Genomic DNA, 16320 nt, shown 5'->3' with positions numbered 1-16320 from the left:
TGCATAAGTGAAATTTAAAAAAGGAAAACTGCTCCAACCATTTTTCGGAAAAAGAAATCAAAAAGTTCCTTATTTTAAAAGATCTAGACATCCATTTCTTCTTCAGCAAAATAGCGAGGCTTTTTTATGAACTCTTACTCTCTATTTTTTCATATCTTTACACAAAGGATTTTGTTTAGATCAATGTAAACATACATAGAAGTATATTATGTTTTTTTTTTTTTTTTTGTTTTTATGCAGTCTAACTTTTGTTTCACTTCTATTTTATTTTACGTTTATCTTGTATTTTATCATGCCTTATTGGTTTTTGCGTTTTGTGATGTCAAGCTGCGTAAGCTAAACTTAAAAGGGGAAAACTACGCTAACTTTTCTTTGAAAAAATATTCAAGAAGTACCTTAAACGAAAGAGAAAGCACACGAATCTTGCCATCCAATTCTTCTTCTGCAAAGTAGCGAGGCTTTTTATGTACTTTTGCTCTCTAATTTATCTCTATTTACGCAAAGGGTTTTATTTCAATGTAAACACGTATAAAAGAATACTTTGTTAAAAATAATGTTAAAGGAGTTGCGTAAAAAAAAACGTCTGAATAAAGTTTCTTTACAAAAAAAACAACTAAGAAACAAGCGCGCCTAAGAAAAACCAGATCGCGATTCACTAAGTCAAAAAACGAAAGAAACAAAGTTTAAAAGGTCTTTCTAGACAACAAATTCTATTTTTGGCAATGCAGTTTTTGTATTTATGCAACCTAACTTTTGTTTGACTTCTATTTTATTTTACGTTTACCTTGTATTTTATCTTGCCTTTTTGTGTTTTGTGATGTCAAGCTACATAATCTAAACTTAAAAGAAGGAAACTAGGCTAACTTTTCTAGTAGAATATTATGTTGTTGGTTTTGTATGCAGCCTAACTTTAGTTTCATCTATATTTTATTTTGCGTTTATCTTATATTTTATCTTGTCTTTTTGAGTTTTGTATTTTGTGATGTCAAGCTACATAATTTAAACTTAAAAGAAGAAAACTAGGCTAACTTTTCTTTGAAAAATTGTTCAAAAACTACCTTACACCGATAGAGATAGCTCACGAATTTAAAAAGTTGCATCTATTCATCTTCTTCTTCAGCAAAGTAAAGCTTTTTATGCACTTTTACTCTCTAACTTACCTATATTTGCGTAAAGGATTTTATTTAATTCAATTTAAACATAACTAGTAGAATATTATGTTGTTGGTTTTGTATGCAGCCTAACTTTAGTTTCATCTATATTTTATTTTGCGTTTATCTTATATTTTATCTTGTCTTTTTGAGTTTTATATTTTGTGATGTCAAGCTACATAAGCTAAACTTTAAAGAGGAAATTTACGCTAACCTGTCTTTGAAAAACTATTCAAAAACTACCTTTAACAAAGTAGCGAGGCTTTTTATGCGCTTTTACTCTCTAACATACCTATTTTTGCGCAAAGGATTTTATTTAATTCAATTTAAACATGCCTAGTAGATTATTATGTTGTTGGTTTTTTATGCAGCCTAACTTTAGCTACATCTATTTTTCATTTTACGTTTGTCTTATATTTTATTTTATCTTTTTGTGTTCTGTGATGTCAAGCTACATAAGCTAATGTTAAAAGAGGAAAGCTGCGCTAACCTTTCTTTGAAAAACTATTCGAAATCTATTTTTGAGATAATCTAGATTTAAAAGAGGAACACTACGCTAATTTTGCTTTGAAAAAACTCTCGAAAACTAACTTATTCGATAGAGATAGCACACAAATTTAAAAAATTGTATCTACTCATCCACTTCTTCTACAGCAAAGTACTGAGGCTTTTTATGCACTTTTATTCTCTAACATACCTATATTTGCGCAAAGGATTTTATTTAACTCAATGTAAACATACATAGAAGAGTATTGTTACCCGTTTGTTTTATGCAGCCTAACTTTAGTTTCATCTATACATTATATTGCGTTTACCTTATATTTTATCTTGCCTTTGTTAGTTTTGTGTTTTGTTATGTCAAGCTTCATAATCTAATCTTAAAAGGGGAAAACTGCGCTAACTTTTCTTTGAAAAAGTACTCAAAAAGGACCTAAATCGATATAGATAGCTCACAATTTTAAAAAGTTGCATATAGTCATCTTCTTCTTCAGCAAAGTATCGAGGCTTTTTATGGATTTTTACTCTAACTTTCCTATATTTGCGCAAAGGACATTATTTAATTCAACTTAAACATGCCTAGTAGATTATTATGTTGTTGGTTTTTTATGCAGTCTAAACTTTGTTACATCTATATTTTACGATTAACTTATATTTTATCTTGCCTTTTTGAGCTTTGTGTTCTGTGATGTCAAGCTCATAGTCTAAACATAAAAGAGGAAAACTACGCTAAACTTGCTTTGAAAAACTATTCAAAAACTACCTTTAACAAAGTAGCGAGGCTTTTCATGCACTTTTACTCTCTAACATACCTACATTTGCGCAAAGGATTTTATTTAATTCAATTTAAACATGCCTAGTAGATTATTATGTTGTTGGTTTTTTATGCAGCCTAACTTTAGTTTCATCTATATTATGTTTTAGGTTTATCATATATTTTATCTTTTCTTTTTGAGTTTTGAGTTTTGTGATGCCAAGCAACTTAAGCTAAACTTAAAAGTGGAATGCTACGCTAACCTTTCTTTGAAAATCTATTCATAAACTACCCTAGACAAAAGCTAGATTTAAAAGAGGAAAACTACACTATTTTTACTTTGAAAAAACTTTCGAAAACTACCTTAATCGATAGAGATAGCACACGATTTTAAAAAATTGCATATAGTCATCCACTACTTCTGCAGCAAAGTAGCGAGGCTCTTTATGCACTTTTTCTCACTAGTTTGCTTATATTTACGCAAAGGAATTCATTTAATTCAATCCAAACATATATAGAAGATTATTATGTTACGATTTTTTTTTTCTTTTATGCAGCCTAACATTTATTTCACCTACATTTTATTTTACGATTAACTTTTATATTACCTTTCCTTTTAGTGTTTTGTGTTTTGTGATGTCAAGCTACATAAGCCAAACTTTAAAGAGGAAAACTACGCTAAGCTTTCTTTGAAAAACTATTCAAAAACTACCTTAAACAAAGTAGCGAGGCTTTTTATGCACTTTTACTCTCTAACATACCTACATTTGTGCATAGGGTTTTATTAGATTCTAGTAGGTTATTACGTTGTTGTTTTTTTATGCAGTCTAACTTTAGCTTCATCTATATTTTATTTTACGTTTATCTTATATTTTATTTTGTCTTTTTGAATTTTGTGTTTTGTGATGTCAAGCTACATAAGCTAAACTTAAAAGAGGAAAGCTACGCTAACCTTTCTTTGAAAAGCTGTTCAAAAACTACCTTAGACATAATCTAGATTTAAAAGAGAAAGACTACGCTATTTTTGCTTTGAAAAATCTTTCGAAAACTACCTTAATCGATAGAGATAGCACAGGATTTTAAAAAGTTGTATCTAGTCATCCACTTCTTTCACAGCAAAGTAGCGAGGCTTTCTATGCGCTTTTACTCTCTAACCTACCTATTTTTGCGCAAAGGATTTTATTTAATTCAATTTAAACATGCCTAGTAGATTATTATGTTGTTGGTTTTTTATGCTGCCTAACTTTAGCTACATCTATTTTTCATTTTACGTTTGTCTTATATTTTATTTTATCTTTTTGTGTTCTGTGATGTCAAGCTACATAAGCTAATGTTAAAAGAGGAAAGCTGCGCTAACCTTTCTTTGAAAAACTATTCGAAATCTATTTTTGAGATAATCTAGATTTAAAAGAGGAACACTACGCTAATTTTGCTTTGAAAAAACTCTCGAAAACTACCTTATTCAATAGAGATAGCACACAAATTTAAAAAATTGTATCTACTCATCCACTTCTTCTTTTTATGGATTTTTACTCTCTTATTTACCCAAATTTGCGCAAAGGACTTTACTTAATTCAACTTAAACATGTCTAGTAGATTATTAAGTTGTTTGTTTTTTATGCAGCCTAACTTTAGTTTCATTTATATTTTATTTTACGTTTATCTGATACTTTATCTTGTCTTTTTGTGTGTTGTTTTGTCAAGCTACATAAGCTAAACTTAAAAGTGGAAAAGTACGCTAACCTTTCTTTGAAAATCTATTCAAAAACTGCCTTAGACATAAGCTAGATTTAAAAGAGGAAGACTACGCTATTTATGCTTTTAAAAAACTTTCGAAAAATACCTTAATCCATTGAGGTAGTGCACGAATTTACAAAGTTGTATCTAGTCATCCACTTCTTCTATAGCAAAGTAGCGAGGCTTTTTATGCACTTTTGCGTTCTAATTTATCTCTGTTTACGCATATGGTTTTTGTTTATTTCTATGTAATGATATACAAAAGAGTATTTTGTTAAAGATTATGCTGCAGGAGCTGCGTAAAAAAACTCTGGCGACCTTTCCTTAAGAAAAAAGCAACTGAAAGACATGTGCGCCTTAGAAAATTCAAATCGCGATTCACCAAATTAAAAGACGAAAAGAACGACCTTTAAAAGCTCTCACTAGACATTTGTGTTTATGATAGGCAATGCAGTTTTTGATTTTATGCAGCCTAACATTTGTTTCATCTATATCTTATTTTACGTTTATCTTATACTTTATCTTGCCTTTTTGAGTTTAGTATTTTGTGATGTCATGCTAAATAAACTATACTTTGCTAATTTTTATTTGAAAAAATATTCAAAAACTACCTGAATTATAAGCTAGATCTAAAGGAGGAAAACTACGCTAACTTTTCTTTAAAAAAAATATTTAAAAACTACCTTAAACATAAGCTATATCCAAAAGAGGAAAACTATGCTAACTTTTCTTTAAAAAAATATTTAAAAACTACCTTAAACATAAGCTAGATCTAAAAGAGGAAAACTACGCTAACTTTTCTTTGAAAAAATACTCAAAAACTACCTTAAACATAAGCTAGATCTAAAAGAGGAAAACTACGCTAACTTTTCTTTGAAAAAATACTCAAAAACTACCTTAAACATAAGCTAGATCTAAAAGAGGAAAACTACGCTAACAATTCTTTGAAAAAATATTCGAAAACTACCTTTAAACATGATTTAGATTTAATAGATGAAAACTACGCTAACATTTCTTTGAAAAAACATTCAAAAACTACCTTTAAACATGATTTAAATTTAATAGATGAAAACTACGCTAACATTTCTTTGAAAAAACATTCAAAAACTACCTTTAAACATGATTTAAATTTAAAAAAGGAAAACTACGCTAACATTTCTTTGAAAAAATATTCAAAAAGTACCTTAATCGAAAGAGATAGCACACGAAATTAAAAAGTTGCATTTAGTCATCCGTTTCTTCTTCATCAAAGTAGCGAGGCGTTTATGCACTTTTTATTCTCTAAGTTATCTCTACTTACGCAAATGGCTTTTGTTTATTTCAATGTAAAACTTTTCAAAAGAGTATTTTGTTAAAGATTATGCTGCAGGGGCTGTGTAAGAAAACTCTGGTGACCTTTCTTTAAGAAAAAGCAACTAAAGTAGATGTGCGCCTAAGAAAATCCAAATTGCGATTCACTAAATTAAAAGACATATACAACAAACTTTAAAAGTGAAACTATTTTTACAAGCGTATTTGGTAAAGATGAAATGTTCTTATGACATTTTAACGTTACGAAAGGGATTTTCTTCTGTTCAAATATTTATTACAATTTAAAGTGTTAAATAATGTTACAGAAACGACCTAAAACGCCTGTTGTATTAATTTAAACGAACAAAATAGATAAAAAAAAAGAAAAACTATCATTAAAAAAAAAAAAGTAAAAAAAGAAAAGAAATAGAAGTTGAGGAAAAATAAAAATAAGAACTTCTAACAAAGAGCTCTTCTTTTTATTTTTCAGATTTTAGATGCTTAATTCCTTGAATGAAAAGTTGAACTGATGACTCACTACTAAGGTTGTTCCTAGCCTTCCGTTCTCAAACTAGGCCATTCTGAGAGGCTGTTTGATTAAGTACCGTTGATAGTAGTATCGCACGTAAGAGACTTCTAAAACTCTGATTATTATTAATTCCTGGAATGAAGAGATGACTTCATACTCACTAACGAGGTTGTTCTTAGCCATCCGTTCTTAAACTAAGCAAAACAGTGAAGTTGTTTGATTAAGTATCACAGTTTGCTGATTTGCACATGCACCATTGCCGAAACTGTGATGCTTGGTTCCTTGATTGGATTGAAGAAGCTCATCACCATGCATTTTACAAGCTGTCCGTTGTTATGTTTTGCAATTCAGTGGTTCTGTTTTGCAATTCATTTTCTGTTTGTTTAAGTATCATCGATGGTGGTGTCGTGCATGCAAACTTTCCGAAACTCTGATGCTTGTTTTTCTTGAATGGAGAGATGAGCTTATACTTTAGGTGACTTTTAAAACTGCAGTAATTAGTGCCTCGAATGGAAAAACGAACTCATTCATTACAGACCAAGGTTGTTCCTGGCCATCCGTTAACATATTAGGCAACAGTACAGCGAAGCTGTTTGTTTTACAAGCTTTTGTCGTTTCGAGAAATCACTACATTAAGCATTCGATGGTGATACACGACTGATGGCCAGGTTCTGATTTTCGAATGAAAAGAAGAGTCGCATCCGACCACCGGTCGGCTTTCGACGCAAAACAGCTGTACACACTCGTCCAACGATCCAGTGACTAACTGTTGCAACGAGAAAGTTAGCTTTATTTGTCGTGCAGATTGTCCGCTTTGACGTAAAATGCTAGAAATTTGCTGAACGCTCGGTTTGCGCCGCCCAAGAGTCATTCTGTTTCTGCGTTGCCAGCGTCTGTCGGCTAAATACAACTGTAGACTCCGCGCAAGCTTTTTCACCGCAAAAGTTGTACAGAGCCACACCGAAGGCTAAAATCGACTTTAAGGTCGAAGGTTAAAATCGACCCTAGAGGTTTGAAAACGACGTCACGAAATTTTCAAGACATCATCGAAGAAAATTACGGCGGCCAGATGCAACTCTTAGTACTAACTCTACTAATCTTAGTACGTTAAGCATTCCAGTCGAGAGATCAGACGTTTTTTCGTCACCTAAGAGACCGGCCGATGCGTTTGCGACGCTGCGGAAAGAAAGAAGATGGCAAACCACAGGGTTGTTACCGTAACAAACCTCCGTGAGTACCTCCATCTCGAGTGGCTTTTGAAGAAACGTTCGTTTTAAACTCAAAGGGATGGTTGTTAAAGCTCACAAACGCCTGGTTAACGATTTTCTAACGGCAGACACCGTGTTTACAATGGATACAGACCGATTAACTGAGCCCAAAGCGCAAGATCTATCAGAAAACTCCTCTAGGTCGATGCAACGAGACGACTAGACACGTGCGTCTAAAGGCATTTTACAATTGAAGGACGCCCCTCGTGGGCCCTTTAACCTTAACACTAAACTCCTGCTTGATATCCTCGTCCCCAGGTTTCCAAACCGTAACCCCAACCCCCTCTAATCCTAACCCCCTTACCCTCTAACTCTCCCCCCTCAAAAAAACAAAAAACATAAAAAAGCAAACAAAACGAAAAAAAAACTTGCTTCCCTCCTCACTTTTAGCTCTAGGATGCAACACCTTTTTGCCGCCCTCCGCTAGAAGGGAGTAGGGAGTAACGAAAGCTTGACATCAAAGTAGCGTTTCGTATGAGATTTGTTTGCCAAAATTTGAGCGTTTTTAAAAAAGCCAAGACTTCGTCAGAGGGGTTTCTTCTTTTCTCCTAAAGCTATCGATCGATTAAAAAGCTCAAAGCAAAGAAATTCAAAACAAAATACAAAAACGGGAAGTTTTAGTTTCTGCACCACAAGCCAAGCACTAGTTCAAACTGGAGATAATAAAAGGAAATCGAATGATCTCACTTCTCAAACCACTGAGCTGCCATTGGTCGGCAGTCTCTTGTTTGGAGACCATTGAGCTGCCATTGGTTGGCTGTTTAATCGTTGCGATTGGTCGGCAGTTTTATCGTTGGAGACCATTGAGAGATATAAAAGGAATTTTTTTTTTGAGCACAACATTAAACGTTAAATCGTTAGATGTTGTTATAAAGGCACCATTAGAATGCGATGTCCTCAAATATTTTCCTCGATATTTTAATAAGTAAACAAAAACAAAACTAAGTCTTGCAACTGGCGAAAACTTTCAATAAGCAAACAAAGCAACAACTTTCCTTTCGAGTTTTTTACATTTTAAACAAAAGACAAACAAAGAAAAAAAAAAAACAAACAAAAACAAAAACAAAAACAAAAAAACAAAACAAAAACAAAACAGAAAAGGGAGAATGAGTGAGTCGACTGATTTCGCTCAACTGTCTTAAACGAGAAGTCATAAACGTTTGCTTGTGCCAGCAAGTTGCAAATTAAGTTGTAAATGAACTGCACCGCAAAAGCTTAACCACAGTTTATTAAGCATATTAAGCCTTTGCTGACATGTTAAGACATTTTAAGCCTTTGCTATTATCATGAGGCTTTTGCTCCACGAGCCAAAAAAGTACGCTAGAGTTGACAAACTGCATCGCGGTCGAAAAGTGTAATTACGCCAACACTTTTATCCGTTTTAAGCATTTCGTTTTCGCACGAACAACAATTAAAGCAGCTCGTTGAGCTTAACGACGTTCGTATTTTTTTCGAAGCCAAAACTTCGGCTATAAGTAGAATGAAGAGGCACTTCGAAAAACAACAAAGCTGTTCGCAGTCGATAGCAACGAGCGACAACATCTCTGCGAGTCTGGCATCAAGGTAAACAGTTTTTTTTTACATTTTCATTTGTAAGTGCCACTTTTGTGTACATTATGTATTCAAAAATTTCTTGCTGACGCTAGATTTTTCGTTTTCAATGAACAACAGTTGCAACCTCTAGTCGTTTGCTAAAACAGCTTGCTAGGACAACCAAATCAATCATATGTTGTGAAAATTTCTTTTTGTTCAACTGACTAAGGAAGATCGAGCGAACGCTTTTTTTTTTATAACTTGTTTGTATCATATTGCTATTAAGAAAACAGCGTTGTGTATACTAAACGTGACATAATTGGCAATTATCCGTAACTAAAAATAAGATAGAAATTACAAACTTGATACCATATTTTAATTACTCTAACAAAACTAGACGTCATCGCGTGAGAAAATAAATGTTCATAACACATAACCTATTTTTTTGTTTTTTTTTTCTTCTCTTTTTTCCTTTTAATCTCTTTTCTTTCGTCCAAAAAGCGTTTTGATTTTTGCCTCGCCACAAGCGATGAAATCGATAAAAAAACCTGCTCGGACATTCTCAATTCTCAACAACAAAAGCAATCAAAGTTCTAGCTCTCGAGCACGTGCGCCGACAGGTTGATGAAACCGTTCAAATATGCTCGATCGCTAGAATTTAAAGAAAGAAACAAGCCAGAAACAAACCAAAATAAAAAAAACAAAAACAAAAATGGACATCTTTAGAACGCTTAAATTTTATAAAATATTTTCCTCTGCGTTTTTAACCAGCTAAACTGTCGTAAAGTTTTTTCGGTGCAGTTCATTTAAAAAACTTAGTTTTCAACTTTTAAACGTTTTAGACTTCTCGTTTAAGGCAGTCGAAAGAAATGAGTCGACTCACTCTCTCTCTCCCTATTCGGTTTTGTTTTTGTTTATTTGTTTTTGTTTTTTCTTCGTTTGCCTTCGTTTGCCTTTGTTTGCTTTTGGAAAAGTTGTCGCCATGCGAGACTTAGTTTTTTTTTTTTTTTGCTCAAATTGAGCACAAGTGAGTTTCTAGTCTTGAAAGTGTGCAAAGTGTGGGCCAATCTGGTGGCTGGAGTGATGACACGTGAATGCTGGAAATTCCAGACTTTGAGCGGATTCAGCGTACATAGAAAGAAAATGTAGCATTCACGTGGGTCTCTCCTAAGCGTGCCATTGGTCGGTCTGCTGTCCTTAAGTACCCCCCTCCCCCCCTCAACGTCACGTTTGCTCAACTTTCTCGGTCTTTGGCGCCCAGAGAAAGCTTGAGGAAGGATAAAAAATGGCGAGGTTTCGGTACTGCGTTTTCTGTTTTTCTTATTTGTTTTTGTTTGTTTGCTTGTTTGTTTGTTTGTTTGTTTGTTAATTTTTTTAATTTTTTTTTTTTTGTTTGTTTGTTTCGTTCGTTTGTTTGTTTGTTTGTTTCGTTTGCTTCGTTTGTTTTGTGATGTTTTGTTTTCCCTTCTTGATGGCACAAAACAGAAGCAAACAAGACTTTCGGTTATATTCGGTTATATTCGGTTCAATAAAAGTTTGTTGGTTTCTGCACAACAACAACAACAACCACAACAACAAAAGTCCCTCTGTCCCTCAAAAGCAGTTTCTCCTCTGTCCTAAAGAAGAGCCTCTTTGTAATCGATCTTGTCTGAATGCAGCTCTCCTTTTGCCTACAGGTTTTTATTCCAACCCTTTTGTTGTTGTTAGTGCCATGTTGTTGTTATTGTTATACTCTGTAAAAGCAGTTGTTGCTGTTGTACTTGTTTGTTGTTTCTAAAGACACTGTTGTTGCTGCTGTTAGCGCTGTTAGTAATCACCCACTTGGCTTGTATTTTTGTTTCTTGTTTTTGTTTTTTGTTTTATTTATAAACACTCTCTGAGTAAGTGATGCTGTTGCTGTTGTTGTTGTTACAGTTGCAATGAGTGTTTGTTAATGTTCCCACCACTTGGCTTGTACTTTTGTTTTCTGTTTTGTTTTGTTTTTTTTTGTTTTTGTTTTTTTTTTCTCAACACTCTCTGAGTAAGTGATGCTGTTGCTGTAGTCGTTGTTATAGTTGCAATGAGTGTTTGTTAATGTTCACCAACTTGGCTTGTTTATAATCTATTTTATTTTATCAACACTCTCTGAGTCAGTGATGGTGTTGCTGTTGCTGTTGTCGTTATTATGCTTGCAATGGGAGTTGTTACTGTTCACCCACTTTGCTTGTTTTGTTTTTATTTCTTTATTTTATCAACACCCTTTGAGCCAGTGATGCTGTTGCTGTTGTTGTTGTTATAGTTGCAATGAGTGTTGTTAATGTTCACCCACTTTGCTTGTGTTTTTGTTTTTGTTTATCAACACCCTTTGTGTCAGTGATGCTGTTGCTGTTGTTCTTATTACAGTTGCAATGAGTGTTTGTTAATGTTCACCAACTTGGCTTGTTTATAATCTATTTTGTTTTATCAACACTCTCTGAGTCAGTGATGCTGATGCTGTTGTTGTTATTGTGCTTGCAATAAGTGTTGCTAATGTTCACCCACTTTGCTTGTTTTGTTTGTGCTTTTGTTTTTGTTTATCAACACCCTTTGAGTCACTGATGCTGTTGCTGTTGGTGTTATTATAGTTGCAATGAGTGTTAATGTTCACCCACTTTGCTTGCTTTGTTTGTTTGTTGCTTTTTTTTTTTATCAACACCCTGCGAGTTAGTGATGCTGTTGCTGCTTTTGTCATTTTACTTGTATTTATAGTTGTTACTGTTCAGCCACTTTGCTTGTTTTTTAATCTGTTTTATTTTATCACCACTCTCTGAGTCAGTGATGATGTTGCTGATGCTGTTGTTGTTATTTTACTTGCAATGATAGCTGTTACTGTTCAGCCACTTTGCTTGTTTTGTTTGTTTGTTTGTTTGTTTTTTTTATCAATATCCTCTGAGTAAGTGATGCTGTTGCTGTTGTTGTTGTTATAGTTGCAATGAGTGTTTGTTAATGTTCCCCCCCTTGGCTTGTACTTCTGTTTTCTGTTTTGTTTTGTTTTTGTTTTTTTTGTTGTTTTTTTTCTCAACACTCTCTGAGTAAGTGATGCTGTTGCTGTAGTCGTTGTTATAGTTGCAATGAGTGTTTGTTAATGTTCACAAACTTGGCATGTTTATAATCTATTTTATTTTATCAACACTCTCTGAGTCAGTGATGCTGATGCTGTTGTTGTTATTATGCTTGCAATAAGTGTTGTTAATGTTCACCCACTCTGCTTGTTTTGTTTGTGCCTTTGTTTTTGTTTATCAACACCCTTTGAGTCACTGATGCTGTTGCTGTTGGTGTTATTATAGTTGCAATGAGTGTTAATGTTCACCCACTTTGCTTGCTTTATTTGTTTGTTGCTTTTTTTTTTATCAACACCCTGCGAGTTAGTGATGCTGTTGCTGCTTTTGTCATTTTACTTGTATTTATAGTTGTTACTGTTTAGCCACTTTGCTTGTTTTTTAATCTGTTTTATTTTATCACCACTCTCTGAGTCAGTGATGATGTTGCTGATGCTGTTGTTGTTATTTTACTTGCAATGATAGCTGTTACTGTTCAGCCACTTTGCTTGTTTTTTTTTTTGTTTTTGTTTTGTTTGTTTGTTTGTTTGTTTTTTTATATATCCTCTGAGTTAGTGATGCTGTTGTTGTTATTATGCTTTCAATGAGAGCTGTTACTGTTCACCCACTTTGTTTGTTTATAATCTGTTTTATTTTATCAACACTCTCTGAGTCAGTGATGCTGATGCTGATGCTGTTGTTGTTATTATGCTTGCAGTGAGAGTTGTTACTGTTCACCCACTTTGCTTGCTTATTGTCTATTTTATTTTGTCAACACTCTCTGAGTCAGTGATGCTGATGCTGATGCTGTTGTTGTTATTATGCTTGCAATGAGAGTTGTTACTGTTCACCCAATTTGCTTGTTTTGTTTTTTTATTTGTTTTTTTGTTTGTTTTTGTTTTGCTTGTTTTTTTTTATCAATACCCTCTGAGTCAGTGATGCTGTTGCTGTTGTTGTTGTTGTTGTTATAGTTGCAATGAGTGTTTGTTAATGTTCCCCCACTTGGCTTGTACTTTTGTTTTCTTTTTTGTTATGTCAACACTCTCTGAGTCAGTGATGCTGATGCTGTTGTTATTATGCTTGCAATGAGAGTTGTTACTGTTGTAGTTATGTCTGTCATTTGTCCTTGTTAGCAAGTTCTATTTGCCCTCTCTTGCCTTTTTTCAACACAGTTTCTTTCTTTGAGTCATATGGTTGCGAGATCCTCTCAAACTCCATCTCTTTATTTATTTGTTTCTTTTTTTTTTTTTTTTTTCTCATTCTCCTTCTCATAATAGCAATCACTGCTGCCACCATGCATGTAATGCTAGTTGCTCTCATTCTTTTTCATTTGCTAGTGGAAACTTTGTTTCTTCTTGTTGCTCTCTTTTCTTTCTTTTTTCTCTTTTGCAGAGGATTCGAAAAAACACAGCTCTTCCCTGCAGTTGTAAACATTCCAGGATTCCAGGATGCAGGCAGAAGAAAAACACTCTCACTAACTGTCTTCTTTTTTTTAGCATAAACCGTTGCAAACAAACACCTGAACATGTCTTCTTCACAAGAAAACAACACTGTTGTTGCCCCTTCTCCGAACTCTAAAGCGAAAAAAAAGAAAAGAAGGCAGTCACAAGAACAGAGAGACTTAAAGCTCAAAAACAAAGTCAGGGCCGCATTAGTTGCAGCGTGTGGCTCCGTAAACAGGGTTGTACCTTTCTATGGTACCAAGAAGAGGTACGCTGTTAGCTGTCCGATGCCTTTGTGCAAACATTCCTCCACAAGCATTAAAAGACACTTGACTAAAAAAGATCATTCTTGGACTTTGGATGAAGCTTCCATCTTTTACTCTGCAATGGTCAGGAAGTTTCAGCATGCTCGTCTCGAACGCAAGTCCGGCTGTCCAAAACCTTACCCCTGTTTGCAATGTTGGAAGTATTACGACCGACTGGACATACACTTGAAAGAGACTCATTTCTACGATTCCAAGACGATCAAACAAAAGATTGCAGAGGCAAAGCGATACGACAACGACAAGCTCTATGTCCCTCAATTTATTCGACCTGCCTTCTTTGGTATTAAGCCAGTAGCTGAACAAGCGTCTGCATCAGGCTCTGCATCCTCTGCTCCTGGGCCTTCCTCCTCTTTTTCTTCTCCGGTTCTTTCCTCTGATCCTCTTTTAAGCTTGCCCTCATCAGTTGCTGGTTCGTCCGAGGCTCCTTCTGCAAACCACTGCACCTCTGTAGAAAACAAAGAGCTGAACACCGAATCCGTCCTAGACTCTGATTTTAATTCCTTAAAGCACTTGGTTTCCAACTCCTCCGTCTTGACAGAAGATAAGAGACTCTTGTTTCAGCTGGACAAAGATGCTTTTCACTTTTATTACCAGTCAGCAGATGAGCTCTTCAGAGATTTTGAAAAGTGGCTTGTGGTAGCCAACAACAACACTTTGTCACAAGCAAAGATCTACAAAAATGCAGTTGTTGAAATATTGACATGTTGTGACAGCACGCTGACGCTGCACCCGAACGCTCTCACCAATTCCAACGTTTTGGAGGATAGATACTTTTCCATGCACTTTAAAAACATTCAGCTCAATTCCAAGCTGAGTGAACTTGACCAAACAAAAGCCATGTCTTGTCACACGTTGTACAACCGCCTTGTCTACCTTTGTCTCCTGTTTCGTTTCAGTGAAGCCAGGAATGTCTATTTCGGACTTTCTCATGAGGCCATCCGACGTTTGCGCTGCAAGGTGGAGGAGTTACAAAAAGTGCTGAGGCCCTTTCGTTCTTTGAGGAGGAGCCTTGTGAAAAGCAAAAAATGCATCAACATCATCAATGTCAGTTTGCTGAACGAATATGGCAAGTCTGCATACGTAAGACAGTTAGTGGAATCGATTAGAAAGCCGTCTCTTACACCGACTAGAGACAATGCTGTGTCTCTACGAAACCATCTTCTGCTCTCTGTCACTGTAATTAACAGTTTAAGAAAATCTAACATTGCTCTTTTAAACATTAGAGACTACATGGCTGCTGAGAAGAGTGAGTGTGGATATTGCATTGTGCAAGAGCGCTACAAAACAGCATACAAGTACGGAGCCAAAAACATTCTAGTGCCGAACGACTTGAAAGTGTTGATCGATATTTATTTGCTGAGATACAGAGACCTTCTTGTCAACGACTCTCACTACATGGCTGCAGACACCAAGACTGTTTTGGAGTTGAGCGACTGCTACAGGCCCCTTTTTCCATCGATGAGACCCAACAAAGACGAATGTGTGACACTCGGTGCAACTAGAGTGCCTGTTTACCAGATGGGTTCCTCTGCTATCTCCTCTTGCCTGACGTCCTGCTTCAGAAAAAGCCAAGTAAACATTCCCATGAAGCGTCTTACTCCCACTTGCATTCGCGGTTCGATAGCCACTTACTTTGCCAACAACAGCAAAGAAGATCGCGAGCGGTTTGCTACACTCTACATGAAGCACAGCAGGAACACAATGGATAGCTTTTATGTGTCCCAGTGGAACGCTGCAGAGGAGTTGCGCTTTGCCCTGGGCATCGGACAGTCCTTCGGAGTCATAGAGTCTTTGACTGTTGAAAAGTCTGAGAGACCACCAAAGAAGGAGAAGGATGTGATGGACTGGCTCCAAACTAATGCAGAGGAGTACGGTTTTCATGAGGTTGAGGACATCTTTGAGGAAGATTTAGACTCCGGTTCTGACTCTGAAGAATGTGCTGCTACTTTCAGCTGTACCACAGTGGTTCCGTTTTCTCCAGCTGTAGAAAACAATGTTCCTTTAGAGGATAGCAACGACCATGCCGTAGATTTCTTGTGTGAACCTACCTCAACTCCTGTTTCGTCTGTTCCATCTGAACAAACAATCGCTGGTCCAGTTCTTGAACTATCCCCTGCTCTTGCACAACTAGTTCCTAACGAACAAGCTGTTTGTATGGATGTAGATCAGACTCTAGCTGTTCCTGTTGGCACAGCTTGTTCTCCTCTTGCATTAACATTATTTCCTGATGAACCGGATTTTATTGAACACCATGCAAAACTTTCTCCAGTTTACTTTAATGAGCAAGTGGTTGCCAAACCTGTTTCTGCTTCTCCTTCTCAGCAAGTCGCTTTCTGTCCTTCAAAAGAGGTCTTTTCTGTTCCTCTGACTCCTAGCCTTGTTGCTTTTCAGCAAACATTGGCCAAACCCAGTTTGTTTCTTTCATCTGATCCAGTTTCAGCTGTTCCTGTCCAACAGGCTGGTACTGTTCTTGCAAAGCAGCTCTCACCTTATGCTGTTCAATCTGTTGGTAGCCTATTTAGCCAAAGTCTTGCCTCTACATCCAGAGGTAAATTCTTTTTGATTTTTGATTTTTGATTTTTATGCAAATCTCAACACGCTTTCAAAAAATGAAAATGCCCAAATCAACTCCTTGCCCTATTGTTATTGTTAGAGCTGTAAAAAAAACAAAACAAAACAAAAAAACAACACAGAAGTGTGTATGTATTTGTTGCAGGACTAATTCTGTGATTGCTT

The 16320-nt window shown here is 35.4% G+C and overlaps 1 protein-coding gene and 1 long non-coding RNA gene across 4 annotated transcripts in view; both read left to right on the top strand.

The window, feature by feature from the left end:
- The window catches only part of LOC149892638 (uncharacterized), a 321349-nt gene that overhangs the window by 71351 nt on the left and 233678 nt on the right, over nt 1–16320 (top strand). The gene's annotated exons all lie outside the window — the stretch shown is intronic.
- On the top strand, nt 9987–16263 carry LOC149892651 (uncharacterized). 2 transcript variants are annotated; one of them, XM_090080066.1, is made up of 2 exons: nt 9987–10059; nt 13313–16263. In XM_090080066.1, exon 2 carries the CDS (start codon nt 13342–13344, stop codon nt 16159–16161), a length of 2820 nt encoding a protein of 939 aa, XP_089936192.1. In that variant the 5' UTR covers nt 9987–10059; nt 13313–13341; the 3' UTR covers nt 16162–16263. The 2 variants fall into 2 exon arrangements, with proteins under 2 accessions (XP_089936192.1, XP_089936193.1); XM_090080067.1 differs by lacking the exon at nt 9987–10059 and adding an exon at nt 10246–10436.

This window comes from Hydra viridissima, unplaced genomic scaffold (genome assembly GCF_058129835.1).
Source record: "Hydra viridissima isolate aposymbiotic clone 2 unplaced genomic scaffold, HvirCarnegie_v1 scaffold_2, whole genome shotgun sequence".
NCBI lineage: Eukaryota > Metazoa > Cnidaria > Hydrozoa > Anthoathecata > Hydridae > Hydra > Hydra viridissima.
This window is presented reverse-complemented; position numbering and strand designations above follow the sequence as displayed.